Source organism: Dermatophagoides pteronyssinus, unplaced genomic scaffold (genome assembly GCF_027571235.1).
Source record: "Dermatophagoides pteronyssinus isolate colony J.1.1.1.1 unplaced genomic scaffold, Derpt_VIB-CSIC_2022.12 sq0037, whole genome shotgun sequence".
Taxonomy (NCBI): domain Eukaryota; kingdom Metazoa; phylum Arthropoda; class Arachnida; order Sarcoptiformes; family Pyroglyphidae; genus Dermatophagoides; species Dermatophagoides pteronyssinus.
The window spans coordinates 195,122-222,692 of record NW_027461561.1 but is presented as its reverse complement, the minus strand read 5'-3'; the positions used below and the strand labels follow the sequence as shown (position 1 = coordinate 222,692).

The window sequence follows — 27,571 nt, the reverse complement described above, 5'->3', positions numbered from 1 at the left end:
AATGACGTACATATATATGTTTTGTATGTTGTAATTACATCTACCCAAAGAGAGAAAAAGATCTTTCAAAATCGATTTTGGAGAATCTTTATTTGATGCCGGTGTGTTATTAGCCTGTGTGAATAGAACGAATGGTTATCATCCACCAAGGATCCATTATTACCATTCATTCAATGCTGTTTTTTGTTTTGTTTCTGTTTTTCTGGATCAAGTTTGAATCGATTCGCGGTTGATTTTTTACCGATTTTCCTTTTTTTCGCTGATGGCTGTCTTCTGCCAAAACCAAAAAACCTCGACAACAAATGTAATAGTTATTATAATGAATAAAATAGAAAAAAAATTATCTTTTTGTCAAAAAAAAGAAAAATCACATACTTCTCTTTTTCATTGTTTGGTTTTCGTCTGTTGTTTTTGGTTGATAAATTATATATAAAAATTGTATTTTGTATGTTTTGCACACATTTTTTTTGTCTTTTCTTTTTCTCGCCAAATTCATTTTCCAATATTGTTATTTTCTTCTCATCGTCGTCGTCGTTATTGTGTTTATCACACGCTATATTCGTCGAGCATTATTTTCATCAACCGAAAGAGACAACGACGACAATAAAATGGTGGTAGCAGTGTGTGTAACGAACCAAACGAAACGAAAACGACAATCAATTGTCATTTGTCTATATGGCGCCAAATAACAAACAACAACAACAACGACCATAACGATAAAGATAACGACCATAATAACGACAACCGACAATAATGATAATGATGATGAGAAGAAAAAGAAATTTCAATTCAATTGCTTTCGAAATCATCAAATGAATTTTAAAAAATTCAACATTGAAAAATCAAATACATTCGAATTCTATTTCGATCCAAGTGGTCTGTCCAATTGTTTCCGCATTTTTTTCAACAATTTGTGTGTTTATAGAATCGAATCAAATCAATTCGATACAATCGATACTTTGCATTCGATTAACACCCGCGAAAAGAATATTCTCTCCCGGTGTTGGTAAGTTGCCCAAAAAAAAAGTTTTGATTTTTGATTTTTTTTCTGAATTTTTACAAACATCATTTCTCTCTCTCTTTCTCTGTCTGTTTGACATGTTGCTCTCTCCCGGAATCGATTCGATCAATCTTTTCGATTGACTTTTGATTTTGATTATTTTATTAATTTTTTTTTGGCTCATCTTTCAGTCAGTTTCGTAATTTCAGTTTGTTTAACAATGATTATGATGAAAACGAATGGCCATGAATTCTATTTTCAGCTATTCTTTTGTTTTTGTTATTTTCAAAATGTCAGATGTTTTTTTTTTTGCAAGAATCAGATCCTATCCAATTCCCTAATGTCCTAATAAATAACTTTTTTTTAGTTCTCAGTTTTCAATTTGTTTTCTAAACATGAATCATTAATGAAATCTTTCATTCTTTAGATCTTCAAAATTATCAGATCAGCTTTCTAATGAAATTTTTAAGAACGAAACACTTTTCTTGTTGTTGTTGTTGTTGTCATAATGAAAATCCAGATTCTGTTCTGATGACGAAAAACTGAAAACAAAAATTCAAATTGACATCATTCGAATCGAATGATGATGAATGATTTATGTTCATCATCATCATCGAATGTTTGATAATCACGAAATCCTTTTCAAACAGAAATAAAAAAATTGCGATTTTTTTAGAATAAACAATTTTTTTTATACTAACCTATTTCTCTGGTTTCATTTTCATTTTTCATGTTTTTTTTCTGCTGTTTTTGATTCATCTCTGGTTGTCAATCATCAATCATCATCATAATTGATGAAATGGAACTGTAAATCTTGATTTAACCGGATTAAACCAAAAAACAAACAAACGCCCATCATCATCATCATCATCATCATCATCATCTATCCATCGTCTTTGTCAGGTGATTGTAAATTACCTTATAATTTTCTGTATCGCTTCCGGTTGTAATAATAATTATTTATTATTAATGAAAATCTGGGTGATCAGATGATCTCATTAGAAGATAGTTATTTTCAATTTTTTTTTGTTTGATGAAACACACACATACCTTTGTTCAAAAATGATTGATGGATTTTGTTTTTTGGTTTGTTTGCTTCAATGAATCGTTGATAAAGCAAAACAAAACAAAAAAAAACCTGAACAATTTTCGAAAAACCATACGCTGCACAATTCCATGATGATCGAAAGAAGATCATTATCAACGACGAAGACGACACAATGTCAAATGGCCATCACCAAGATTATCATCAAAACCAACGATAATGGGATTCGAACGTCAAAACATTCGAATGGCCACCACCCCCATCATTTGTTCCACTTAATTTTTTTCCTTTGGCTAATATCGATACAATCGATTGTTGTTGTTGTTGTTGATTGTTATTCAATATCGAATCCAACATTCGATTCGGAAATTGTTATTGTTGATGGTCGCCGTCAAAATCAAGCACAATCAAAATCATTATCATCATCATCATCCTCACCACAATCATCTTCATCTTCATCATCATCGGCTACAACAATACCAACAACAATTGCTTCAACAATTCAATCATCAAATCATCCAAATTATAATTATTATTTTACCTCAAACAATCATCAACATAATGATGGTAGTAATAATAATCATGGTAATCATGATGGTAATAATGGTGGTAATAATGGTGGTGGTGAACATCAAGAATTACCACCAAGAAGATTTCAGGTTGCCAAATTTGATTTTGAACATGGTATGTTTCATTATTGATTTTTCTTTGATTTCTGATTTTTGATTTGAAAATTGTTATTATTTCAGTTTCAACACCTTATATCATTCTATTATGGATCATTATTGTTGGTTTGGCCAAAATGGGTGAGTGTAAAAAAAAACAAAAATCATTTTCATTTTTTTACATGCGTCAATCGAATGAAAAAAACTTGGGTTTTTTCTACTCCAGAATCGATCATCAATCAATCAATCAATCAAAAAAACTTTTTTTTTGTTCAAATTTTGTTGGAATTTGTTTTTTCATTTTGGAGAAAAACCCAAACAAGAAATGAATGAAGAATATTTTCTCCTTTTCACTATCACTTTCATCGACACTGATATTGATTACTGACATTGCATAATAGCTATGCAATCATCAATGTCATTGGTTTTTTTCTGTTTCTGTTTTCTGTTGATTGAATGTACCTGAAGAATTTTTTTATTATTCGAATTGAAAATTTGTTTGTTTCATTCACACGCAAACAATGTATTTAGAAGAAAAGGTGTTTTTTCCGTTCGTTTTGTTTGTTTGCAAGAATCGATTTCCAACCAGTATTTAATTAGTTAGGATAAATAGGTTCGATTTGTGTGATAATTTATTTCCCGAAAATTACCCGGTAATTTTCTCTAAATTGTTCATTAATGATAATGATTAGATGAATTCTTTGGAAAAAAAAGAATTTACTTTTACTCGATTCTCTTTTGATAATCAAAAGTGATTTTTCTGGTTTTGTTTCAATGTTTTGTTTTTTTCTGTCACCAACCACTACTCATATAGCTATTTCATATCAGGTTAATAAATTTTTTACCAGAAAAAAAATAGAAAATTGGCCCGTTACCATGATGATTTTGTTTAGTTAGTTTTGTTTTGTTTGCTTTGTTTTTTTCCAGTTTGTTGTTTTTTTTTCATTACCGGTCTTTATTTTCCCGAATAAAGAAATTCTTTAATTCTTTTGATTCGAAAATTATCTCTAATGATGATCTGGGTGTGTGTGTGTGTCGATAATTGATCATCATACACTTGATCTTTTTCAAGAGAGATCAAACATTGAAATCAATGATCAAATTTAAAAATGAAATGGAAGATTATCTATATTTTCATTCACTTAATCAATCAATCAATCAAACTAAATTCAATTGATTGATTGATTGAATTTTGGATGGGAAATCAAAAAATACAAAAAAAATACTTCAAGGATTTCCTATAGCATAAGATTGATGACAAATTGAAAATAAAAATAGAAAATTTTAAAAAAAATATCGATGGTATCGATCGATATGATCGATGGTCATTGAAAAAAAACAACAACATGTGTGTGTGTGTCAAGTATGACACATCCTGTCATGATTTTGGACAGGTGTTTTTGTTGTTGTTGTTGCGAAAATCCTTGAATTTTTTGAAAAACAAAAAAAAATATTTCAATTCAATCAATGATTCTATCTTATCTAAGATTCTTTTAGAATCAATCAGATACACCCACACAGGGTTAAATGAAAGGGGTGTGTGTGTATCAAACTACCTGTATTTGTCATCCATCCATCAGAATCAATCAATCAGAAACAAGAAAAAAAAAGAAACATCGATTAGGAAATGCGTTTTTTTTTTGATCGCATAAATCATCGAACCATTCCAAAAGAACAAAAGCCAAACAACAATCAATCAGTGTATCGAAAATGATAATTAAATTTGACAATTTTTTCTTTCTTTCTCTGTCTCTAAATTGTTTTTGATTGAATGATCTCTAATCATAATTTTTGTTTTTGTTTTGTTTCTCAAACATGTTTCTCTCTTTTGTTTTATATGTTGAAAACTTTTTTTGTTTTTCATTTGTATTGGTTTGGTTTGGTTAGGTTAGGTTAAAAAAAATGCGAAAAGATAATTAGGCCGCCACCAAATAATTATTCTTCCAAAATGATTATTGTATTTGATGATGATGGTAGTGTTTATCAATTCCACATTCAAAATTCAGGCGCTTGGTTTTTGCAGTTGTTTTCCAAGAATTCATTTTCTAATCCGGAAATCCTTTTTGTGAAATTGAAAATCTTATCAAAAAAAAAAATTCCTACGAAATCTAGTTTTGTTGTTCGGGATTTCCTTGTTTTTTCATTTGTCCATCAAACTACCTGGAAATAAAATATTGATTAAATGTAAAAAACCAATGAAATTTCTGTTGTTTTCTCAGCAAACAAATTGATGTGAAATTTGAAAAAAAAACAAAAAATTGGCCAATCGATTTGATGGCCAACATTATCTTTTTCTCTTTCTTGGATTTTTTTTTTTTAAATTTTGTTGAATCCTTGAAAAAATGTTGTTGTTGTTTCTCTCTGTTATCTTCCTGACTGACAAACCACGAAAACGAGAAAATGAATGAAATTCGCTTGATTGAACTTGACATTCAAAAAATTTTTTTTTAACGATTGATAATGACTTGTGTGGATAATTTCAATCATGATGATGATTGAAAATATAATGATGATTATTATTCTGTGGAAATTTTCATTTCCTTTCCCCCTCTATTTCTACCACCATGATCACCTTGTATGTGTGCATATAGTTGTCAGAAAAGAATACAGTGACAGAATTGATTTGTTGCCATTTCATTTGACAGTTGTAATTAACATTTGATAATAATGATTCTTTGATTTGATTATAATTGATTGATTGATTGAATAATTTTGATTGACAATCCAATCAATTTATCATTACCAATTTGCATGATTGATGTGCAAAATCAACACTATAATAACAATGATGATGATTTTTTAACTTTTTTTGAATTTAAATTTAATTTTCTCTTCCCCCTTAAAAAACAGGTTTTCATGTTACACCAAAATTATCATCAATATGTCCGGAAAGTGTTGTACTAATGATACTTGGTGTTATTATTGGTTTAATTATGTATTTTGCTGGTATACCGGAAGAACGTTTACAACCATTAACACCAAATTTATTTTTTCTTTATATGTTACCACCAATTGTTATGGATGCTGGTTATCATATGCCAAATCGTTTATTTTTTGATAATTTAGTATCAATATTATTATATGCTGTTGTTGGTACAATATGGAATACATTGGCTATTGGTTTTTCATTATATGGTTGTTCACAATTGGGTGTTTTTGGTGAAGAAATTCCATTTTTAGATATAATGCTATTCAGTTCAACAGTATCGGCTGTTGATCCAGTTGCCGTTCTAGCTGTATTTGAAGAAATTCATGTTAATGAAGTTCTTTATATTTTGGTTTTTGGTGAATCATTATTAAATGATGGTGTTACCGTCGTCCTATATCATATGTTTGAAGGTTATGCTGAAATGACATATCATTATGGTGTTGATTCTATACAAACAATCGATTTGCTAGCCGGTGTTGCATCATTTTTTGTTGTTGCTATTGGTGGTACTGCTATGGGTATATTTTGGGGATTTCTTGCTGCATTTGTATCACGTTTTACACATCATGTTAAAATTATTGAACCAATTTTTGTATTCGTTATGGCTTATCTTTCATATTTATCGGCGGAAATGTTTCATTTATCCGGTATTCTAAGCCTTACGTTTTGTGGTTTAACAATGAAAAATTATGTTGAAGAAAATATTACACAAAAATCACATACAACATTGAAATATGCAATGAAAATGTTGGCCAATTCATCCGAAGCAATTATTTTTGTATTTTTGGGTGTTTGTACTGTTAATGATCAACATCATTGGAATACAGCATTTGTTGCTCTGACAATTATATTCTGTTTGGTTTATCGTACTATAGGTATGGATATTTTTACCTGAATTTTCTTCTTAATTCTTGGTTTTTTTTCTCCCCTTAATTGATTACAGGTGTATTAGTTTTGACTACATTAACAAATCGTTATCGTTTACATCAGGTTAATCGTGTTGAACAATTTATTATGTCATATGGTGGTTTACGTGGTGCTGTTGCATTTGCATTGATTCTAATTATTAATCGTCAAATTATACATGCTCGTGAAATGATGGTTACAACAATTATTGCTGTTGTTTATTTTACTGTTTTCCTTCAAGGTATGACTGTTGGAACATTGGTTAAAATACTAAATGTACCACGTGCAAATAAATTTGAATTAACAATGAATGAACGAATTCATACCAGGGTATGTATCATTTTTCAATCTGATTTTTTCGATACATTTTCTTTCGTTTTCTCTTAGCTTATGGATCATGTAATGGCCGGTTTGGAAGATATTTCTGGTATGATGATGGGCAATTATAAATTACGTGATAAATTTCGTTATTATAATAATAAATATCTACGTAAATGGTTACTACGTGATTCAAAAGAAATGGGAAATTCATCAAGGAAAATTTTTGAAACATGTTCCCGTCTGGATTTACGTGATGCAATGTCCCTAGTTTCAAGACAACATTTAATGGCAACATCAGCAGGAGCAGCAACTGTAACAATGAATGGTGACAGTGCTTCAGGTAAACGTTTAGAATTTGCAGCAGCATCCGCTGCATATTCGAATGCAAATTATGTTGTTGATGATGATGATGATGATGATTTTAAAAATAATAATATCATCAATAAGAAGAAAAAGAAACCAAGAAATATACCAAGAGTATTTTTAACCGTACCAGGTAATCCAGCACTTGCTACATCAGGTATAACACCTATTGTTGTTGATCCAAATCAATCACTGCAAACATTACTTCGTTCATTTACACAATCAAATTTGGCTGCACTGTATCAAGAAGATTCCGGTATGAAATATCAACCAACCAATCCAACAACTACACCATCAACAAATAATTCAACACCAAATTCATCATTTGAATCAAATTATGATAATGGTGATTATTTTATTTCATCAAATGAAGAAGTTATAAAATCTAAACAACAACTACAACAACCGAATAGTTTGGATTTTAATTATGATATCGGTACGGTTGTTTATTCACCTAGTTTAAAAGATTTAAAAGATGCTGAACTACATCATATTCTTAGTGATGCTATGTTTAAACCATTTAAAAAGGTAATTTTTTGATTTTTGTCTAAATCTTGTATTAATTTTCATGCAATGATCATTAGGCACATCATTATACACGTAGTGATTATTATGAAGAACCAATATCACATCCACCATTTCAACATCAAGTACGAATGCAAATTCGTCGTTTGATTTCGGAAAAAGAAACACAACAACAACAACAACATCGTCGTCATCAACATCGTCGTCATACACATCATAGTTCTTATCATCATCATTCATCACAAAGGGATAAAAAAATTAAATCAAAAAATCAACATCAAAATAATGATAATAATGATGGTGGTGATAATGAAAAATTTGAACAAATTGAAATGAAATCATCAAATAAACCAAAAAATCATCATCATCATAAACATCGATCAAATTTATCGAAAAAATCCAATTTAAAAAGATCAAAATCTGAAAATGAAATTGATAATTTTGATGATTCGGACAATGAAAATGAAAATTCTGATGAAAAAAATTATTCAAAAACAACGAAAAATAATAATAGCAAAAACAATGCAGATGATAATGATGCTGATGTTGATGATGATGATGATGATGGTGGTATAACATTTGTTGCTAAAAAATTACCAAATGAGGATGATGATGATAAAGCAAATGAAAAATCATCGCCATCTCTGCCATTGGCCACTACGATAATGATGACAAAACCAATGAATTTTCCATGGCGTCGTACATCATCAACAACACAGAATAGTGAAACTGAAAATTATCAAGATGATTCGATAACATCGTTATCTAGTCAAGAACAACAGCCACAATCACAATTACAGCAGCACAATTCTCATAACCATCGTCATTATCATCAACAACAACATAATTTACCATCACCAAGATCAAAATCATCATCATCATCATCAAATCGTAAACGATTAAAAGATGGTGTTATTAGACAACGTGAATTTCCACCATGGATTAAAAATCGTGATTATGTTGATGATTATTGTTCACCAACAACAACCCTATTGGAACGGATTAATTTTTTCGATAATATTCGTTCGAATTCTACATCACCACCACGAACATTATCACCAAATTCATTGAATTCGAATGATGTGGCCGAACAATTGCCACCAATGACACCTGCATCAACATTGAATAATAATAATGGCGGCCAACAACAGCCGAAAAAAGTGCCAAGTGTTTATGAAATATTTCAACTAGATAAAGATGGACAACCAATTAAATCATCAAAATCTTTGGATCAAAATTTCGAAAAATCAATGATTGTTGATGATGATAATCAAAAACAACAATCAAAACAACAACAACAACAGCCACAGCATACTAATTTTGGATCAAATGATACGGTTATTGAATTTAAATCATCATCAAATTCGACCAATAATAATAATGATAATGATAATGATGATAGTTTAGTTATCATTTCAAAATTGTGATATTGTAATTTTTTTTGCTTGTTTGTCAATGAAATGATTAGTAAGATTTTTTTTTTTTTGAATTTATTTTATCAAATTGTTATTATTTGGGTAAATTTTTTGGGGGGTTTGTTTCTCTGAATTTAGATTTTTGAAAATAAAAATTATTTTATTTTTTCTATTTAATTCAATCATTGGGGTTTTTTATAGTTGAAAATTTGTGGAATTTGGTAAAAAAATTTAGACTTGTGTCCGTTTTTTTAGGTAAAGTTCGTCGTAATATAATAGTGATTTGTTATGAGATAAATCATTGACCGGAATTGTCATCGGTCCTTTACACGTGCTCAGGACCGAAGGTGAAATTATCAGTCTGGGAGGTAATTTATAAATAATCTCGAAACAAAGATGGTACCTTTTGGCCACTATAAAATTTCGATGGAAGTAAGAAGTTACATTCGTTTTCCATTATATCTCGAACGATGTGACTTCGAAGATTGTGTTACCATCGGATGCAATTTCTTAGTTAGGCTTTGCGAATCGAAAGGGCTATCTTGGCCTATTTGAGAATATTAATGTTAGGAAAATTTTTGTAAAAAAAATTCTAAATTTTTCATTCACTTACCATGAGTATTACACCAGAATTTTTTTGATGAACAATGACTCTTGGTACAAACGTGCCAAAGAAGACGCAACATTCCAAAAAAGAAAATTTGATGGCGGGATTGAAATTTCAAACAATACTTCATTCATTTAAAACTTTTCCCACTTAGAAAAGAATTCGAAAAAAATATAATTTTTTTCATCAATTAAATCGAAAACCGAACGCGATTTGGATGTTTGATTTTTGCAACACATGAAAATAATTCCATGCTAAATGTTCGATTTATCGAACATCGTCGGAAAAACGAATTCGAACCGGAAAAAAATCGAACATTTTTTTCAAAAAAAAAAAAAAAAAAAAATTGACGAACGACATCTATGAACGGAAAAGCACATGTTTTTTTCTGCTCAAAAAATCGTGCAAGTTTTTTTTGAAAATTTGAAATTTGACAATTCAATCGAATTCAAATTAAATCAAAGTTGACCATTATCATAAATTATCATCAATCATGGATGTCGATCAAATTGTTGGTGAACAACAACAACAAATCGTACAAAGATTGGAAAGAACTGGCGCGCATTCACATATACGTGGTTTAGGTTTGGATGATAAACTTGAACCGATCGAAAAGGTTTGTTTTTTTTTGTTTTTCACAGGGAAAATTTCCCTAATCATATTTCATTTTGAAATTAGTCGGAAGGAATGGTTGGGCAAAAAGCTGCACGTAAAGCAGCCGGTTTAATTGTTAAAATGATTAAAGAAGGACGAATTGCAGGACGGGCTATTTTGATTGCCGGCCAACCGGGAACTGGTAAAACAGCTATAGCAATGGGTATTGCTAAATCATTATCACCAGAAACACCATTTGTTTCAATGTCAGCATCGGAATTATTTTCGCTGGATTTATCCAAATCTGAATCATTAATGCAAGCATTTCGTAAAGCAATTTCAATAAGTATTAAAGAAGAAAATGATTTTCTTGAAGGTGAAGTTGTTGAAATACAAATTGATCGTTCAGCTGATCAACTGACACGTGTTGGAAAGTTGACATTAAAATCAACCGATATGGAAACTGTTTATGATTTAGGACAGAAAATGATTGATAATTTGATTAAGGAAAAAATATCTTCGGGTGATATTATTACTGTTAATAAATCAAACGGTGTTGTAACGAAATTGGGAAGAAATTTTACCCGTAGTCAAGATTATGATGCTATTGGACCAAATACCAAATTTATTCAATGCCCAGAAGGTGAAATACAGAAACGAAAAATTGTTCGTCATTTTTTGAATCTTCATGAAATTGATGTAATCAATTCCAGACAACAAGGATTTATGGCGCTGTTTTCAGGTGATACTGGTGAAATAAAATCTGAAGATCGTATGAAAGTTAACGGGAAAATATCCGAATGGAAAGATGAAGGAAAAGCTGAATTGCATCCAGGTGTATTGTTTTTGGATGAAGCACATATGCTGGATGTTGAATGTTTTTCCTTTCTGAATCGTGCATTGGAATCAGAATTTGCACCAATCGTTATATTGGCTACTAATCGTGGTATAACACGTATACGTGGTACAAATTATCGTTCACCACATGGATTTCCACCAGATTTTTTAGATCGTTTAATCATTATTCGTACACAACCATATACAAATGAAGATATTTCACAAATTCTGAAAATTCGTGCCGAAGAAGAACAAGTTAATATTGATAATGATGCACATTTAATATTGACAAAAATGGCTACCGAATCTAGTTTAAGGTAAGTGGGTTTTTTTTGTTCGGAAAGAAAAAGGTTATTAATTTTTTCTCCATAGATACTCACTTCAATTAATAATAACATCAGATATTTTGGCTAAAAAACGTAAATCCAATAAAGTTGAAGTACAAGATGTAAAAGAAGCATATGGTTTGTTTATGGATTCAAAACGTTCAAAAACATTTATCGAACAATATGAAAAAGAATTTAATTTTTTAATGGATGTTATGGATTCAACATCGACAAAAAATGTCGAACAAAAACAACAAACATTTAAGGCTGATGGTAATGAAAATTCAATGGAAATTTGAAGCCAAACCAAATCAAATCAATCAGAATTATCATCGAATTCGAATAAAATTTTTTGAAAATATTTTCTCCACTAGATGGCATTCTGGAATTTCGGCGCGCACCATATTTTTTTTTCTATTTTTGTATGCATGGTTAATATGAATGAATAATTAAAAAAAAAATTTCATTATTTTTAATGCTACTACCATTGGGTTTTTTCATTTCTGTTACTAATTGAAATGCTATTAGCATTTTAGTGGTAGTGGTAGAGATCGAACGAATGATTAGCCAGAAAAGAAAAGAGAGAGCAGAGCTGATCATTGTCTTTATTCTGAAGAACGAAAAAAAAAGTTTCATTTTTCGTTTGTTTTCGGTAATTTTCATTTGGTTTTTTTTTCATCTTCCAAATTAAAAATTTCAAAATAAAACTCGAACCACGTTTTTTCTTTTCGCTCATCCATTTTGTTTACAACCAGAAAAAAAATTTTGAAAATTCGTCATCAAAATTTGAAAAGCTCAAAACTTTTTTCTGAACGAATTCGATTCAATTTCGAATTTTGAAATTAAAATTTCGTTTGTTGATTGTGTGTGTGTTTAGTGTTTTTTTTTGTATGTTTGGTGTGTTTGCATTCGAGGTATGTAAAAAATTCTTCACTTTTTTTTTATTCTAAAATTCTTTGATAGAACATAAATCAAATTGAACCAAAAAACAAAACAGAACAGAAAACTTTGATTTTCAACAAAAAAAAGTCTTTTTTTTCCTTCCAAACAAGTGAAAATTTAGTTTGTTTTATTTTTATGATCTCATCATCCCTATCTCATCTCTTGTCATCATCATAATCTCAATTTTGTCTCATTTTTGTTTGAAATTACTCAAGGTATGTTTTGATCGCCATTTTTTCGAAAATCTTTTTCAATAATGTTTTCTTTTTTCTTTTTTTTTTTTTTTGAAAAAAGGCTTAATTTTTTTTCGCACATAATTCGAACGTTATAAATCAAATCCGGGTAAGTAAGGCAATATTTTTGTCACATTTCATTTCCTTAAACTCTCAAATCTCGATTGTCTGAAAATTTTTATTTCTTGGTTGCTGGTAACCTAAATTCTTACTTTGCAAACTATATTCTGTTGATAGTTTTGTTTGTTTTTTTTAAATATGAAATCATATCCATAGATTTCCGTTTAGTTTTAGTTTTTCCAGTTTGAAAAGTTATTTTTAACCCGAATATATTTTTTTTCTTTCGAATGGTAAATGCTGCGTATAATTCTAATTGTCACACACTCTATGCTCATTTTTGATTGAAATTCTAGAATTTCATCATTGTTTGTTTTTGGTGCAAATATTTTTATCGAATCTTGAATCGTCATCATCATCGTTAATCGATAAGGAAAAAAAATTTTCTTAATCAAAAAAAACTTTTCTTTTTTTCTGATTGATAAAGCAATGAGCCATTCATAAATTGTAGGATGATTGTTCTCGAAATCCAAAAAAAAAAAAATTGCCTTTTGTCGTCGTTGTTTGGTGTTTCAAGTTGTGACGAGCAGCAATAGCCGGTTGATTCTTATACTTTGTCTATGCCACTACTACTCTACACTCTCAATAGACCACACCGTCTCTTTATTATGTATGTGTTCGCATAACACTAACTTTCACCGAGTTTTTTGTGTGTTTGTCTTGAAAAACCAAAAAAAAAAAAAAAATTTTTTGTCTTGATTTTTGCTTTCTCAATTTCATCATTTTTTTCTCTCGATTTGATTTGATTCATTTGCCTAAAACACAATAACTTCGAAAAAAAACTAACAATCAATGATCTTTGATCTTGCTTTCCAACATTCAGAAACCAAAAAAAAACGCTGCTCGTTTCGTTTTTCTGATTTTGATTTTTGTTGTTTTTTGATTTCGGTGTTTGAATCTCTGTTCGTTTCAAGTGTGTTTTTTCTTTTCTTTTTTTGTGTTTCGGGTTGTATCACTCAAAATTCTTTGATTTCAGTAAGTTTTTGTCTGATTTGATTTGATTTGATGATTGCATCATTGCGAGGAAGATTAGGATTATTTTTTGATGACAGCAATGTCATCATCAATCAATAATTTTTGAAACCACACTAAATAACCTGCTTTGTGACTTGATTTGATTAGTTATTTTCGAATTAGAATATTTTCAATTAATTTGATTAATTTTTTCCTTTTTTTTGAAAATTTATTTCAGATTTAACCACTCAACATTGATTGTTTTTCGGTCTACTATTGTTTGCCTATTCAGAAGCATATTTTTTTTATTTATAAAAAAAAACATTTTTCAAGCAAACATCATCTATTTGCGTTTTTGTGTATCGCTACAAAATCAGTATTTTTTCATCATTTTTTTTTTTTGATAACGTTTGCTTTTCTTTCTTGGTAGGTAATTTTGTGTTTGCATTTTTTTGATTAACATAATTTTTTTTTCATTTGAAAGATTCAGATTCTTCTTTTTTGCTATTTATCGTTGGAATTTTCTCATTAAAAAACAATGATGACCACCGATTTATCACAAGATTTTTTACGTAACGGTGCCGTTGAAGTTCAAGGTGAAAATGGTGTTTTCTATCCGGCTTATCTATTTGATATAATTGAGCCATCACAATTATCACAACAACAACAGAATTGTCAACCATTATCATCGAATAATAATGTAGTCAGTAGTCAACAACAACAACAATTAAATGATCAATCTATGTGTTTTGGTTCGATGAATGGATCTGGTCAGCAACAACAATTAGGAAGTAGTGGTGTTGGTGGTACATCCAATGTAAAATCCAATCAAATCATTTCATCGTCATCAAATATATCGAATGAAACACATGTTGTTGTTACATTTCAAAATAATTTCTTCCCAAGATCTTCATTTCCAATATCACGTATTCGACTTCCTCCCGCTACTTCAAATAGTTCAACATCGAGTGCAACAATCAATAATAATAATGCCAACAACACTAATGATTTAAATAATGAAAATGATAAAATTCATAATATTAATAATCCATCATCGTTGTTGTTGTCTGGTCTTTCTGGTCTGAATATTTCGAATGCTTCCAACAATAATCAAATGCAATCATCATCATCATCTTGTTCGAATGCAGCTAATATCAATAATAATAATGGCACAAATATATCATTGGATGGTAGTAATGTTGGTAGTCAAAATCATCCAAATATTACTGTCGGTATGGAAGTTGAAGTTTTTTCATCAAGTTCAGATGATCAACCACGTGGTTGGTTTCGTGCTATTGTCAAAATGATCAAAGGTAAGTGTGTGGTTCTGATTACACGGTTTATTTTAATTTACTTTTGTCTAGGTTGTTTCTATGTGGTCGAATATATTCAACATAATCAAATGAATAATGTTGGATCAACAAATGTTGATTCATCATCATCAACAAATGCTGCTGCTACATTGGGCAATCAAAATCATCCGGTACAAAATTTTACCGAAATTATTCCTAGCGATGATATTCGTGTAAAAAATCCAAATCCATTGTTACGAACAAATCCATTTTTTCGCTTTGAATTAGCTATACCGGATGATTTTAAATCATTTAATACCAGTTGGTTATTGAAAGAAGAAGCACATCGACATTTTAAATTGTCTATTAGTGCCAATGTTGTACGTTTTGATGAAGCAAAAAATTGTTTAGTGGTTATTGGTTATTCACAATCGCCTAATGAAAAGAGCTTTATTGCATCGAAATTAGAGAATCGTGCTGCAATGTTATCCGAAATGCATTTTCGTAATTTGAAACAAAAATTGATATTATTGAATGATGCTGAAGAAGCGGCAAAAAAATTGGAATCGACCAGAATGCCAACCAATCAAAATGAACATGGTATTTATGAGGCAAGAATTTTAGTACCAGAAAATCTAATGGGTTTAGCTATCGGTGCACATGGTACAAATATTACACAAGCACGTAATGTTCCTGGTGTTTTATCTATCGATATAATGGATAATCCAACAGCATTTACTGTCCGTACCCAAGATTTGGAAGCATTGCATAAAGCACGTTCTATGTTGGAATTTGCTGAAAAAGTTATCGATATTCCACGTTCATTGGTTGGTAAATCTATCGGTCGTAATGGTCGTGTTATACAGGAAATTGTTGATAAATCCGGTGTTGTTCGTGTAAAAATTGAAGGTGACCAAGAAAATGAACTACCACGTGAATATGTGCCTTTTGTATTTGTCGGTACACTGGAATCGGTTCAAAATGCTCAAATATTATTGGAATATCATATTAATCATTTGCAAGAAGTGGAAAAAATACGTAAAGAAAATAGTGAATTGTTTCAACAACTACGACAACAATCGGTTACAATCAATTCATCACAACATGCCAATATTAATAATAGTGGATCCGATTTTGATTACATGAGTGGCGGCGGCCATCGTGGTATTAACCGTGGTGATGATATTGGTGGTGGACCATCTCGTGGTATGCGCACTGGTCCAGGTGGTAATATTCGTGGTGGTCATCTTGGTGGTGGACATCGTCGTAATGATCGTGGTCCACGAGGTGGTGTTAATGAAGATCATCGTCAACAACGTGATGTTCGACGACCATTTTCTACTGCCGGTAGTGGTGCTCCTATTGGTGGTGGTATGCCTGATCAACAAACAGCGGCACCACGTTCTCCGCGTGATCGACCACAGCGTGGTACATATGCTCCACGTGGTTTTGGTCCACGTCGTACTGGTGGTGGTGCAGGAGGAAATTTCAACAAAGATAATTCACCAACCGAATCTGGTGGATCAACAACATCGACAAATCGACAAGATCATCGTTTGGCTGCTGCTGTTGTTGATCAACAACAACCTTCATCTGCCGCAGATATCAGTGAACAACAGCCACAACATCAAGGCCAAACTTCACAAACTAAGTCACATCATCATAGTAATAATTATCGTGGTGGTCCTGGTGGTGATCAACATCAACAACAACAACAACATCGTCCACAACGTAATTCATCTCAACGTAATCATCGAATGTCACGTGGTGGCCGTAGCGGCGGTCATGACAGTGGCAAAGGTCGTGATCGCGATAATCGTGATCGTGATGGTGGTGATTATCATCCAAATATGAAACAAAAAATGAATGGTGTTCGTTCATCATTATCATCTAACAATACTAATAATTCTCAAATGCAACCATCGAATGGTGGTAATCAGAATTCCGCTGCCGAAATGGAATCAACAAATGGTGGTGGTATGCCGGATATTGATTCGAATGAAAATGATGATCATCATTCATCACCAATTCCACAACCAACATCAATCATTAACGGTGAATAATTAAAATTTGCAACAAACAAAAGTCATTGAAAATGTGGAAACAATTTAATCCCAAAAACCAACCAACCCGCATATAAAAGCAAAATATCCGTTTCTTTTTTCTTTGTTTCGTTTTTCATTTTTCACACACACACACAAACACATTTACTATTCAACAATTTTTTTCTTCTGTGTTATAATTCTTGTCTCATTCATTTTCTTTTTTCTTATTCGGCGCTATACACTTGATTGATTATCGCTTGATTGACACACATTACACATACATACACACTTCTCAGAGCATCATACACTTTTTATTATATAATTAAATTTCTCAACAAAAAAAAAGTAATAATTGATCACAAATTATATAAACCATCTACCTGCTACTATTACTATTACACTTTAATTATGATGTGAAAACATTCAAACAACAACACTGAAAAAAATAATATTGATGTAAAGATTTGAAAAAAAACTATTCCTTTTTTTTGTTTGTTTTTGTTTATCTCTTCATATAAGAATTTTGTCGTTCACACACACACACACACCATACATCATCATATAGAACATATTTTTTTTTTCGTTTCTGTTGTCTTTCGAATTTTTTTTTCTTCATTATTTAATCTCGTGGTTATATAAAAAAAAATGGGGAAAAAGGGATATTGGTTTTGGTTTTCTCATTTGGGGGTAGATTCTCTTAACATTAATACACATTCAACATTTCCTAATCACACATTACATTAACCCTTTGGCTGAATCAATCTTTGTTTTTTCTCTCTCTTTCTCTCGGTTTATGTTAACACACTGAAACATTTTTTTATTATTATTCTACCCTCCTATTCAATTCAAAATTGTGATTCATTCATTTAACACTTTAATCAACCAAAAACAAAAAACGAATACAGAATATTCAACAAATGAACAACTTTCTTTCTTCTGGAAACAAAATATCACATATAAAACATTTGTAATTTATATTTGTAATTAAAAAAAATGATGATTAAATATTCTACCTTAATTTTTCTTAATTAATTAAATTGTATTTCAAAAGAAAATTTTAAAAAATTCCGGAATATACGTCCTTAATTGATGGTCCCGAAAATTTTTCTGGTCATATGATTTTCGAATGTTTTTTTTGTTTGATTCGATTTCGATCCAAAATAATGTTGTTATCATCGTTACGTGGTAACCATCATTGGTTTTCCATTGTTCGTAATGTAAAAATCTTGAGAATCGATTCATTTTGTTCAACCAATCCTCAATCAACCGATCAATTAGAACAACAACCAGAAGAATCATCAAAAATCAAAAATCTTCGTAAAAAAGTACAAGAAAAAATCAATGAAATTGATAGTGAACAATTAAAATCACCAAATACACCGATTGGTTTGATGAATCGTTCACCACAATTGGATCCAAATTCATCATCATCCAAGGATTTATTAGCTCGTCAACCAAATCCCGTTTATGATCCATTTCCAAATGATAAAAATCCTGAAACAGGTGAAATGAATGGACCAACCGGTCCTGAACCAACTAGATATGGTGATTGGGAACGTAAAGGTCGATGTTCAGATTTTTAAACGAAGAAAGAAATATTTTCAAATGAAATATGATCATATTTATTATACAGTATGTTATGTTTTATAAATGAATTTAAAAAAACGATCAAAAATAAAAATTCTTATTACTTGTTGAGAGATATACACAAAGGCACCTGGGTAGAAAAATCATTATGTTGGATGTTTGATGAATAATACTGTTTTTAAAAAAAAATTTCAAAGTTTTTTTAGTGGCTTAATTTTAGGTAGGAAATGATCGGATGATGATGCTTATTATTATCACCATCATTTGTTTTCAAATTATCGGCAACAATGGTAATATCACCATAATCATTGACGTTATTATTATCTTCATCTTTACCACCATTACCATCATCATCATCATCGTCATCGTCATTATCATCATCATTTTCCTGTTGACTAGGTTGTCGTTCAAAATACATTTTATTTGCCATTAATGGTACCGATGGTGGTATAATAATAATCGGTAAATCTGGTTGTTGCTGAAGATTATGTTGTTGTTGTTGTTGATGATTATTATTACCATGATTATTATCATTATCAACAATCGGTATATTCAATGGATCCATTGTTTTATATGTTTGTAATAATTTTTGTAATATTTTATAAACCGAACTAATAGCAATACGTTCATTAGGTTTAAAACGCCAACATTCCAGCATTATTTTATATAATTCCAATGGGCAATTATCCGGTGGTGATAATAATTTTCCCCGAGTTACATTTTGTATTACTTCCAAATTAGTAAATTCATACCATGGTTGTTTACCATATGTTAATACTTCCCATAATAAAATACCAAAACTCCAACAATCACTTTCAACAGTATATTTTCGATACATTATTGATTCGGGACTCATCCATCGAATTGGCAGTAGAACATCACGTCCAACCTGATCAATGATAAAATGAATTAGGTTAGTTTGGGTTAACCAAATCAATGATATACATACCCGATAATAATCAGTAGCATAAACATCACGTGACATACCAAAATCACCGATTTTTGTTATAAAACCAACACCAACCAAACAATTTCGTGTGGCAAGATCACGATGTACAAAATGTTGTGATGCTAAATATTCCATACCAGCTGCAATTTGTGTTGCAATATAAAGTAAATCTATCAATTCTAATGGTCTTATTTTACGGCTATTAACAGCTGATAATGGATCGATTAATCGTGTTTTTGTTTCATCATTGTTATTATCGTTGTTGTTGGTGATGGCAGAATGGTTCGAATGAAATGGATCATGTTCACGAAGAAAATTATTCAGATCACCATATTCCATATATTCAAATAGCATCATCAACGTTGGGCCATCCATTGATATACCATAAAATGTAACAATATTTGGATGAATCAAATTAGCCAAGAATTCAGCTTCACGTGAAAATTCATCACGTAGATCGGAATAATTTGCCTGTGCAGTTTCTTTTAACATTTTTATGGCAACCATTGTTGTTGGTTCATCAACAGTCAAATAATCAACTGTACCTAAAAACACCCGACCGAATGCACCTTCACCTAATTCTCGGATGAAATTTATTTTTTCCGTACTGATATGACAGATTGCTACATATGAAAAGTTGACAAAAAAAAAGATTAATCCAAAAAAAACCTGGTCATCCTGACTGGAATCTTACCGGAATTTTTCAAAAGTTGTTGCGTTTCAGAAAAATAATTTGGATTTTGAACAAAATTTTCAACCAACGATCGATTCACCTGTTGTTTATTACTAATCATAATTGCAATCGGATCATTTTCGGGACGATATGATGTTTTTTTCGTAAATAAATTATTATTATTATTGTTAATCGTAGAATCAGCTGACGATGAATTAAGGATTATAGTTGAATTCGTATCGAATTGTTGATTATTACGATTTTTTTTATTATTATAATACAACATTGTTGCACGGCTATCCGGTAAACGTCGACGAATTGATGTTCGATGACGATTATTTGTATGTCTTGCACGTATCAATCGAAATTTTCTATTCAACCAATTTGGTAATGTTGTTGTTAATAATTTTAATGATGATTGTTCATTAAATTTTTGATGATGATGATCATGATGATGATGATTATGATTTATATCGATTGCCGATTCCCATGATCGATGATGATCATTGATTGATTTCAATTTCCAACCAATTATTCGATTGCGATATAATATACCCAATATAAATATAACAAATAATGATATTATTAACAAACTGCTCAATAGAAAATTTGTTGAAAGATTGAATTTCTTATTGTTTTCATCATTGTTTTGATCATCTTCGTTATAATCATCTTCATTATTTTCATTGCTTGTATCCGATTTATCGATACTATCGATATTTGATATTTTCGATGGTATCATCGGTGATATTATTGGTGGATTATTTTTATCATTTTGTTGTTGTTTTTGTTGTCGATTATTAAATTGTGATACAGCCGGAAATGTAGTTGCTGGTGAGAGAAAATCTAAATTAAATCAATTTTGTTTTTTGTTTTTGTTTTGATAAAAATCTTTAAGCTAAAAAAACAACTAATAATTACCTTGATTAAATGTAACATTAATCGAACGTTTCATTTGACCATAATCATTTGTTGCTACTAATGTATATTCACCGATATTTGATTGTGATTGTTTTCGTATTTCCAGATGACCATCAATAAATGACCGATGATCAATTTGATATTCATGAAAATCATCATTCGATTGTAATTCTAATGGTTGTCCATTTTTAAACCATTCTGTTTTTGCATATGGTATACCTTTTATACGAAATACAATATTTAAATAAAATTTTCGTTGTAATTTCATTGAAACAATTTTAGGTGCAGCTAGTTTTTTTTAAAAAAACGTTTTGTAACGAAAATCAAAAAAAAAATTAAAATCGGGAAATTTTTTCGAAAACAAAAAACAAAACTTACAATGAATATTTATGGAAATTTTTTCGGAAACTTTTCCCACAGAATTTTCCGCCAGACATTCGAAATGATCATTATCATCAATATGGGCATTATCTAAACGGAGTGTTTGTTTAACTGTCAATAACTGTTTTGATTCTGATTCTCCATTAATGTTTGTGGTTTCATCATCATCATCATCATTGACGATTTCAACATCCATCAATGTATAATTTGAATCGATTGTTGTCGTATTCCAGGTAATACTATTAAATGTTTTCCATCAAAACAAACAAAATTTGATGTTTTTTTTTGTTTTAAGTTTTTTTTAGGTTTGTGAAAAAAACTTACATTGGTCTTGGCAATCCACTAGCCAAACAAGTTAATATTGCTGTTTCATTTTCATTAATTTCAATCCGTTGATTTGGTTCAATTTTTATTGTTGGAAATTTACATTGATCTAATGAAAGATTAGCTAAAATTTGTGGCTGTTGCGATTGTTCCGAATCATCATTCGGCCATAAACAAGTTACATTCATCCAATATGGTCCAAGTATATTATGTTTTTTATTTTGTACAAGATTTTCAATCCATTTTGATAATGGACAATTACATTCGAATGGATTATTTTCCAAACTGAGATCTAGTAGTTCAACAATTGTTGTCATCAAGTTGATTGGGATATTTTATGTAAACAAAACGAAAAACAAACATAAAAATTAATCAATTATTTGCTGTTATCATCATCATTGAATCAACAAAATGGGTTCGTTGACTATCCAATAAATAAATAATTAATAATGATGGCTGGGATTTGAAATAAAGCAAAACAAAACTGTTTTGCTACCAACCAACCAAAAGAACAACGAAAAAATGATAAATCAAATAAATACCCAATAGATTTAATCCATCAAAATGTTTCCATGTAATTGTTCGTAATTTATTGTTTTTTAATGATCTACAGAAAATGGAACAGAATGAAGAATAAGAAGGATTTATCAATTTTTTGGAATTTAATTCTTCAATGAAAACAACATTACATTTCTTTTAGATGAATATTATTAACAAATGTATCGACATCGATCAATTCAAGGCCACTATTATCGATGATTCTGTTGTTTTGGAGAAAGAACAACAAAAGATAACGAAAATAAAGATTATCAAAAAGTTTTGACAGAAAATCAAATGGAAAATGCGAAGAAAAACATACAATTTTTCAATATTTACATATGGTGATAATTGTTTTCGATCTAATCGCCGAAGATATGGTTGATTTGAAGCGATTCTAAGACAACAAAAAAAAATATTGGAAAACATTATTGGAAATTAAGAAATTTTTTCCAGGAAAAAATATTTTACATTTCAATAATTTGTAACAAATCATTCGAATCATCAAATGTTGGTATTGTTTCAATTTGTGATTGTTGATCATTACGATAACGGCAATCTAATTCATATTGTTTATGACATGAACATTTTTGTTGACAAATTTCCAAATGATTTGTTGTTGTCGATGATTCTATGGATTTTTTTCTTATTATTAATGCTTGTTGTTGATGATGGCGATGTTCGGATGATGATGATGATGGAATCAATTCGGTTATTGTCGACGGCTCTGAAGAATTATCTTCTCCAGAATCATCAACTGATAATGATGATGATGATGATAAACTATCGGATGACCATTTAACAAATGTTAATATCGTTAAATCATCATTGTCATTTTGACTAGGTTTTATTGTTGTTGTTTCAAATGATGATAATAATAATAATGTTGTTGATGAATTATTGGCTGGACTAGAAAAATTTATGATAGATGAAGAATCGATTGCCATCGATTTGGATAATGTAAATGATGATGATGATAATATCAACAATAATATCATTAATATTGATTGATGATTGATGATTTTTCCTGTCAATGATGGATGTTTTGTACAATGATCATGATGATGGTGATTTTGATGGTAATTTTGATGTTGGTGATGAATATCATCATACAAATCAATAGAATTATTCATTTTCATTATTATTATCGTCGTCTTCGTCGTTGTTGTTTTCGTTGTTACACATTGTTATTCAAATGGATCATCATCATAATTGATGACTGAAAACAAAAACAAAAAAAAATTTTATCAGATTAATTTGATTTGATTAGTCAAATTAGATCAATGAAAAAACAACAGGCAAAGAATCGTTAAAGTTTTTCAATTCATTTCAAACACAGAAAATAATAATCATTTCATTTTCATTTTGTTTTTCACACACACAGGTTTTGTCAATAAAAATCATTATGTTGGTTTTTTTCTCTATCATTAAGTGACGTCAAATCAATATGATACATTCAACGAAAAGAAGAAGAAGATTCACATATGAACATCATGATCATGATCAAGTCGTATGATCTTAAGAAATCCAACGAAACAAAATCACATCAACAAGTCCAAAGATCATCATTATCATCAACGACGATGAAACTAAATCAAACGATGTTGTTGTTGTTGTTGTCGCTGTAGATGTTTCATTTTCTTTGTAGGTTTTTTTTCGTCTTCTTCTTCTCGTGTAATCAATCAATCAATCAATCGAGAGAAAAAAAAATCAACAAACAAACAATTAAAAGATATCGATGATGCTAATACGAAGCTATTTATTTCAAATACACACACCAAAAAAACTTTTGGAAAACAATTTTTTTTTTTTTGAAATTTACGAATTTTTTGGAAGTTTCAATCAAGAACCTGTTCGGAAATTCAGTTTTGGTTTGATTCAAATCGAGAAGCAAAACAAAAAAAATTTGATCTTCTTTAAAAATAATGATGATGCGATAAAGGTTACGCGCATTGTTGGTTAAATTTTCGGTATAAAACGGATAATGGAAAAAAATGTCGAGAGTTTTTTGTGCATCGTCATTATCAATCGTCATCATCATAATCGACATTGTTCTTTATTAACTTATAATTATGGTTATTAATTTTCAATCCATTGTTATCATTATCATCATCATCATCATCATCGACAACAACATCAAATTACAAATGGCAGGATTTTTGTCACCTTTTTTGTTACCGTTATAAACCGTTATCGTCGTTTTATATAATGTCTTAATGATAAAGTAAATGAGATGATTGTCTTTTTTATTATTATTATCAAAAATTTTAAAGATTTTTTTGTCAAACAAGAATAGGTCAATAGGCGAAATTCTTTGTCGAAAGAGAAAAAAGGATTGTTTTTCCTCATGTATGGTTACATCAATCAAAAATCAACTAAAAAAATCACACACACACACATCATTCATTATCATTGATAATCATCATCATGAGTATGAAGAATGATGATGATTATCAATTTTGTTCAGTTTTTTCTTTTTCGTTGTTCACTGTTCACTGTCATCATATCATCAAAAAAATGTATCGGTATCAAACGAACCAATGTTGTTTATTTAATTTTTTTTTCTTTTTCTTTTTCGGATTGATAATTCATAATCATAATGATGATGATGATGATGCACTTAAAAATGAACAAAGTTTTTTTCAATGTTTTGCGTTCGTACGAACTTAACCAAAAAAAAAAAAAAAAATGAATATTATTAAAACAAAAGTTGTCAGGTAAATGTTGTTTTGACAAAAAAAAACAAAAACAAATTAATAGCGATACATTTTTTTGGGTAAAATTGTAGCAAAATTGTATCCAATTAATAGTGATGACGAAGAATTGTAATGACGATGAATGAATCGAAAATTGATCGATCAATTTCAATTCATTTTGTCTAATCAAAAAAAATAAAGGAATATTTCAAGAAAAATCGAAAAACAAATGAAAATTCTGGAAATATCTCCACACTTGATATCAATTGTTTCATTTTGTTTGAATATTAATTTTGTTTGATCGATCACAATTAATTGATTGATTGATTGATCGATCACATATTCAAAATACAGATAACAACAACAACAACAACAACAACAAATGATTATCATAATGAAAATGATATCATTAAAATGTTGGTTATTATTACGAACATTTTGTTGTTTCTGTTTGTTGTTGAAATTAAAATGAAAATGAAAAATGATCGAAATCGATACAAAATCGATTATCAATGGATCGATTGGTACGAAAAAATGAATTGGTGTTACATTTTCAATTTTCAATGATGATGATATTTGGTATTTGGTTGATCAAAATGTTGGTGATGGTGGTGGTGGGGGGAAGAAAAGATTTTTTCGGGTATTTTTTTCCTACTGCGTAAGTTCTTCTTCACACAGAAGCATCAAATGACGTAATTTAATATTCATGATGGTAGCGCATATCATTATTATTATGGGGCGTTTATATGTGAAGAAGAAAAAAAATTCATCAACTTTTGAATATCAAATATCATCAAAAGATTTGATTATAGTTTTTTGTAGTTGATGAAGAAAAATAATAATGTTGACAGCTTTTGAATACCTTTTTTATTTTCTTTTTGACTACTGAATTTACTTTCAAGAAAAGTTTCTAAGTGAACAAAATGTGTACCCAAAGGACGAAAATTTTACTTATTTGTCGGGTTATTCATGGAGATCACAATCGATGGAAAGAAGAAAACATTTTTTGACAGAAACTTAGGAAAAAAAGAAACGAACATTTCAAAGAATCAATTTTCTCTAATTTTTCTCTTTTTCTGATTTTGAAATTCATTGCCAATGTCATTGACAGATAGTGATGATAATGTTTATGGTAGTAAGGGGGAGGAGTAAGAGGAGAGAATCAGAGAATCTTTCCATTGATTTAATCAGAAAAAAAAACTGTACTTGAAATTTGTCACGATGCAAAACATCAAACGAAACAAACAAAAATCTAATTAAAAAACAACCGAAGAAAAAACAACCGACTTTTTCTATATATATTTTTGGCCCGAAAACAATAGAATTTTATCATTTCGGATAATGATGATCATTACAATCAATGTTATAATCAATCAAGTGGTTTGTCCGATCTGATTTGATTTGATTTGAAATGTACAAATCTGGTAATGATTTGTGTGTGATCAATTGGATGATCACCATTCATTGGATGAATTGAATTTTAGATAAACAAACCTTTTGGTGGAAAAAAAACTTTTGATTTTTTTTATTTCGGAATCCAATCGGATTATGCTGAAACACGTTTGAATATTTGAAACAATTCAAAAATTGCCAAAAAATGCACAATTTTTCAAAAAATTCAAAAATCGCCACAAAATGCGCAATTTTCCAAAAAAAGCACAATTTTCTGAAAAATGCGTAATTTTCCAAAAAACGCACAATTTTCCGAAAAATTCAAAAATTTCCAAAAAATACGCACAATTTTCTAAAAAATTCACAAAATTTCACTTAAAATCCAAAAAATCAAACAAGAATCGTGACAATGAAGGAAAAAGAAACAGGGAAAAAAATTCCAAGATGAAAAATTCAATTTTGGATCGAAATAATCAAACTGAAAAAAACTAAAGGCAACCATTACAAACAATGATGATGAAAGAAATTGTGGAAGCAAAAGGCATGTGTCAAAAAAAAATTCTGTCAACTGGTTAGATTCTTCAGTCAGTCAGTCAGTCGTCAATTGTTTTTTTCACATTTGAAAATGCGCAAGAATCCAATTCAATTCCAGAACCAGAATCTGTGTTTCCATCAACTAGTTGTTTCAGTTTAGTTAGTTAGTTAGTTTAGTAGGTGCATAGTGGTTTTTTTTTGAAAAATTTTTTATGCAAACAAAAAATGATCAATGATAAATTGAACATCATGAACGACGTAGTGAAAAAGAAGAATTTGCACAACTCAAGTGGGGAATTGAATTGAAGGAATGAATGGGGAATAGTTACCGTAATTTTTTTTATATATAGGAAATTTATTCTCGCGATTCATCAGGTGAATTCTCATTCATCATTCATCTAGAATAGTAAAAATGAATGCTTTGGTCCTGAACATTTCAAAAAAAACTTTTTTTCGTTTCG

General features: G+C 29.9%; 5 protein-coding genes and 2 long non-coding RNA genes across 10 annotated transcripts; 4 read left to right on the top strand and 3 right to left on the bottom strand.

Moving 5' to 3' along the window:
- Positions 1 to 197: 197 nt before the first annotated feature.
- On the bottom strand, positions 198 to 2,188 carry LOC142646004 (uncharacterized). The gene is made up of 4 exons (XR_012847028.1): positions 2,051 to 2,188; positions 1,702 to 1,977; positions 376 to 1,638; positions 198 to 291 (listed from the first exon to the last, which is right to left on the bottom strand). It is a non-coding gene; the product is annotated as an uncharacterized LOC142646004 (long non-coding RNA).
- On the top strand, positions 2,177 to 9,346 carry LOC113794807 (uncharacterized). The gene is made up of 6 exons (XM_075823793.1): positions 2,177 to 2,729; positions 2,795 to 2,851; positions 5,561 to 6,514; positions 6,583 to 6,875; positions 6,933 to 7,757; positions 7,814 to 9,346. Exons 1-6 carry the CDS (start codon positions 2,177 to 2,179, stop codon positions 9,179 to 9,181), a joined length of 4,050 nt encoding a protein of 1,349 aa, XP_075679908.1. The 3' UTR covers positions 9,182 to 9,346.
- On the bottom strand, positions 9,303 to 10,103 carry LOC142646005 (uncharacterized). Its single transcript, XR_012847029.1, has 2 exons — positions 9,783 to 10,103; positions 9,303 to 9,716 (listed from the first exon to the last, which is right to left on the bottom strand). It is a non-coding gene; the product is annotated as an uncharacterized LOC142646005 (long non-coding RNA).
- A 47-nt stretch (positions 10,104 to 10,150) lies between these two features.
- Positions 10,151 to 12,014, top strand: rept (RuvB-like helicase 2 rept). The gene is made up of 3 exons (XM_027344960.2): positions 10,151 to 10,392; positions 10,455 to 11,524; positions 11,580 to 12,014. Exons 1-3 carry the CDS (start codon positions 10,270 to 10,272, stop codon positions 11,830 to 11,832), a joined length of 1,446 nt encoding a protein of 481 aa, XP_027200761.2. The 5' UTR covers positions 10,151 to 10,269; the 3' UTR covers positions 11,833 to 12,014.
- Positions 12,015 to 12,541: 527 nt separating this feature from the next.
- Positions 12,542 to 18,144, top strand: LOC113794851 (uncharacterized). Of its 3 annotated transcripts, XM_075823790.1 has the most exons (5): positions 12,542 to 12,690; positions 12,770 to 12,817; positions 14,018 to 14,205; positions 14,264 to 15,092; positions 15,144 to 18,144. In XM_075823790.1, exons 4-5 carry the CDS (start codon positions 14,318 to 14,320, stop codon positions 17,132 to 17,134), a joined length of 2,766 nt encoding a protein of 921 aa, XP_075679905.1. In that variant the 5' UTR covers positions 12,542 to 12,690; positions 12,770 to 12,817; positions 14,018 to 14,205; positions 14,264 to 14,317; the 3' UTR covers positions 17,135 to 18,144. The 3 variants fall into 3 exon arrangements, with proteins under 3 accessions (XP_075679905.1, XP_075679907.1, XP_075679906.1); XM_075823792.1 differs by lacking the exon at positions 14,018 to 14,205; XM_075823791.1 differs by lacking the exons at positions 12,542 to 12,690; positions 12,770 to 12,817 and adding an exon at positions 13,652 to 13,800.
- A 77-nt stretch (positions 18,145 to 18,221) lies between these two features.
- Positions 18,222 to 18,700, top strand: LOC113794852 (uncharacterized). Its single transcript, XM_027344998.2, has one exon. It carries the CDS (start codon positions 18,232 to 18,234, stop codon positions 18,697 to 18,699), a length of 468 nt encoding a protein of 155 aa, XP_027200799.2. The 5' UTR covers positions 18,222 to 18,231; the 3' UTR covers position 18,700.
- Positions 18,701 to 18,714: 14 nt separating this feature from the next.
- LOC113794850 (BDNF/NT-3 growth factors receptor-like) lies at positions 18,715 to 24,689 on the bottom strand. 2 transcript variants are annotated; one of them, XM_027344993.2, is made up of 10 exons: positions 22,960 to 24,689; positions 22,811 to 22,885; positions 22,641 to 22,712; positions 22,494 to 22,558; positions 21,952 to 22,243; positions 21,625 to 21,866; positions 21,247 to 21,534; positions 20,347 to 21,171; positions 19,653 to 20,275; positions 18,715 to 19,592 (listed from the first exon to the last, which is right to left on the bottom strand). In XM_027344993.2, exons 1-10 carry the CDS (start codon positions 23,625 to 23,627, stop codon positions 18,906 to 18,908), a joined length of 3,837 nt encoding a protein of 1,278 aa, XP_027200794.2. In that variant the 5' UTR covers positions 23,628 to 24,689; the 3' UTR covers positions 18,715 to 18,905. The 2 variants fall into 2 exon arrangements, with proteins under 2 accessions (XP_027200794.2, XP_027200795.2); XM_027344994.2 differs by having other exon boundaries at positions 20,347 to 21,156; positions 22,960 to 24,681.
- Positions 24,690 to 27,571: the final 2,882 nt, after the last annotated feature.

Bases quoted from the DNA above. Each gene is read 5' to 3' on its own strand.
- LOC113794807 (XM_075823793.1), top strand. From the start codon at position 2,177: ATGATGATCGAAAGAAGATCATTATCAACGACGAAGACGACACAATGT. The intron at 2,730-2,794 runs GTATGTTTCATT...TTATTATTTCAG, and splicing joins CAAATTTGATTTTGAACATG to TTTCAACACCTTATATCATT. The intron at 6,876-6,932 runs GTATGTATCATT...GTTTTCTCTTAG, and splicing joins ATGAACGAATTCATACCAGG to CTTATGGATCATGTAATGGC.
- rept (XM_027344960.2), top strand. From the start codon at position 10,270: ATGGATGTCGATCAAATTGTTGGTGAACAACAACAACAAATCGTACAA. The intron at 10,393-10,454 runs GTTTGTTTTTTT...TTTTGAAATTAG, and splicing joins AACTTGAACCGATCGAAAAG to TCGGAAGGAATGGTTGGGCA. The intron at 11,525-11,579 runs GTAAGTGGGTTT...TTTTCTCCATAG, and splicing joins GCTACCGAATCTAGTTTAAG to ATACTCACTTCAATTAATAA.
- LOC113794851 (XM_075823792.1), top strand. From the start codon at position 14,318: ATGATGACCACCGATTTATCACAAGATTTTTTACGTAACGGTGCCGTT. The intron at 15,093-15,143 runs GTAAGTGTGTGG...ACTTTTGTCTAG, and splicing joins TATTGTCAAAATGATCAAAG to GTTGTTTCTATGTGGTCGAA.
- LOC113794852 (XM_027344998.2), top strand. From the start codon at position 18,232: ATGATTTTCGAATGTTTTTTTTGTTTGATTCGATTTCGATCCAAAATA.
- LOC113794850 (XM_027344993.2), bottom strand. From the start codon at position 23,627: ATGAAAATGAATAATTCTATTGATTTGTATGATGATATTCATCACCAA. The intron at 22,886-22,959 runs GTAAAATATTTT...TTGTTGTCTTAG, and splicing joins TTGTTACAAATTATTGAAAT to AATCGCTTCAAATCAACCAT. The intron at 22,559-22,640 runs GTAATGTTGTTT...CATTTTCTGTAG, and splicing joins AATATTCATCTAAAAGAAAT to ATCATTAAAAAACAATAAAT.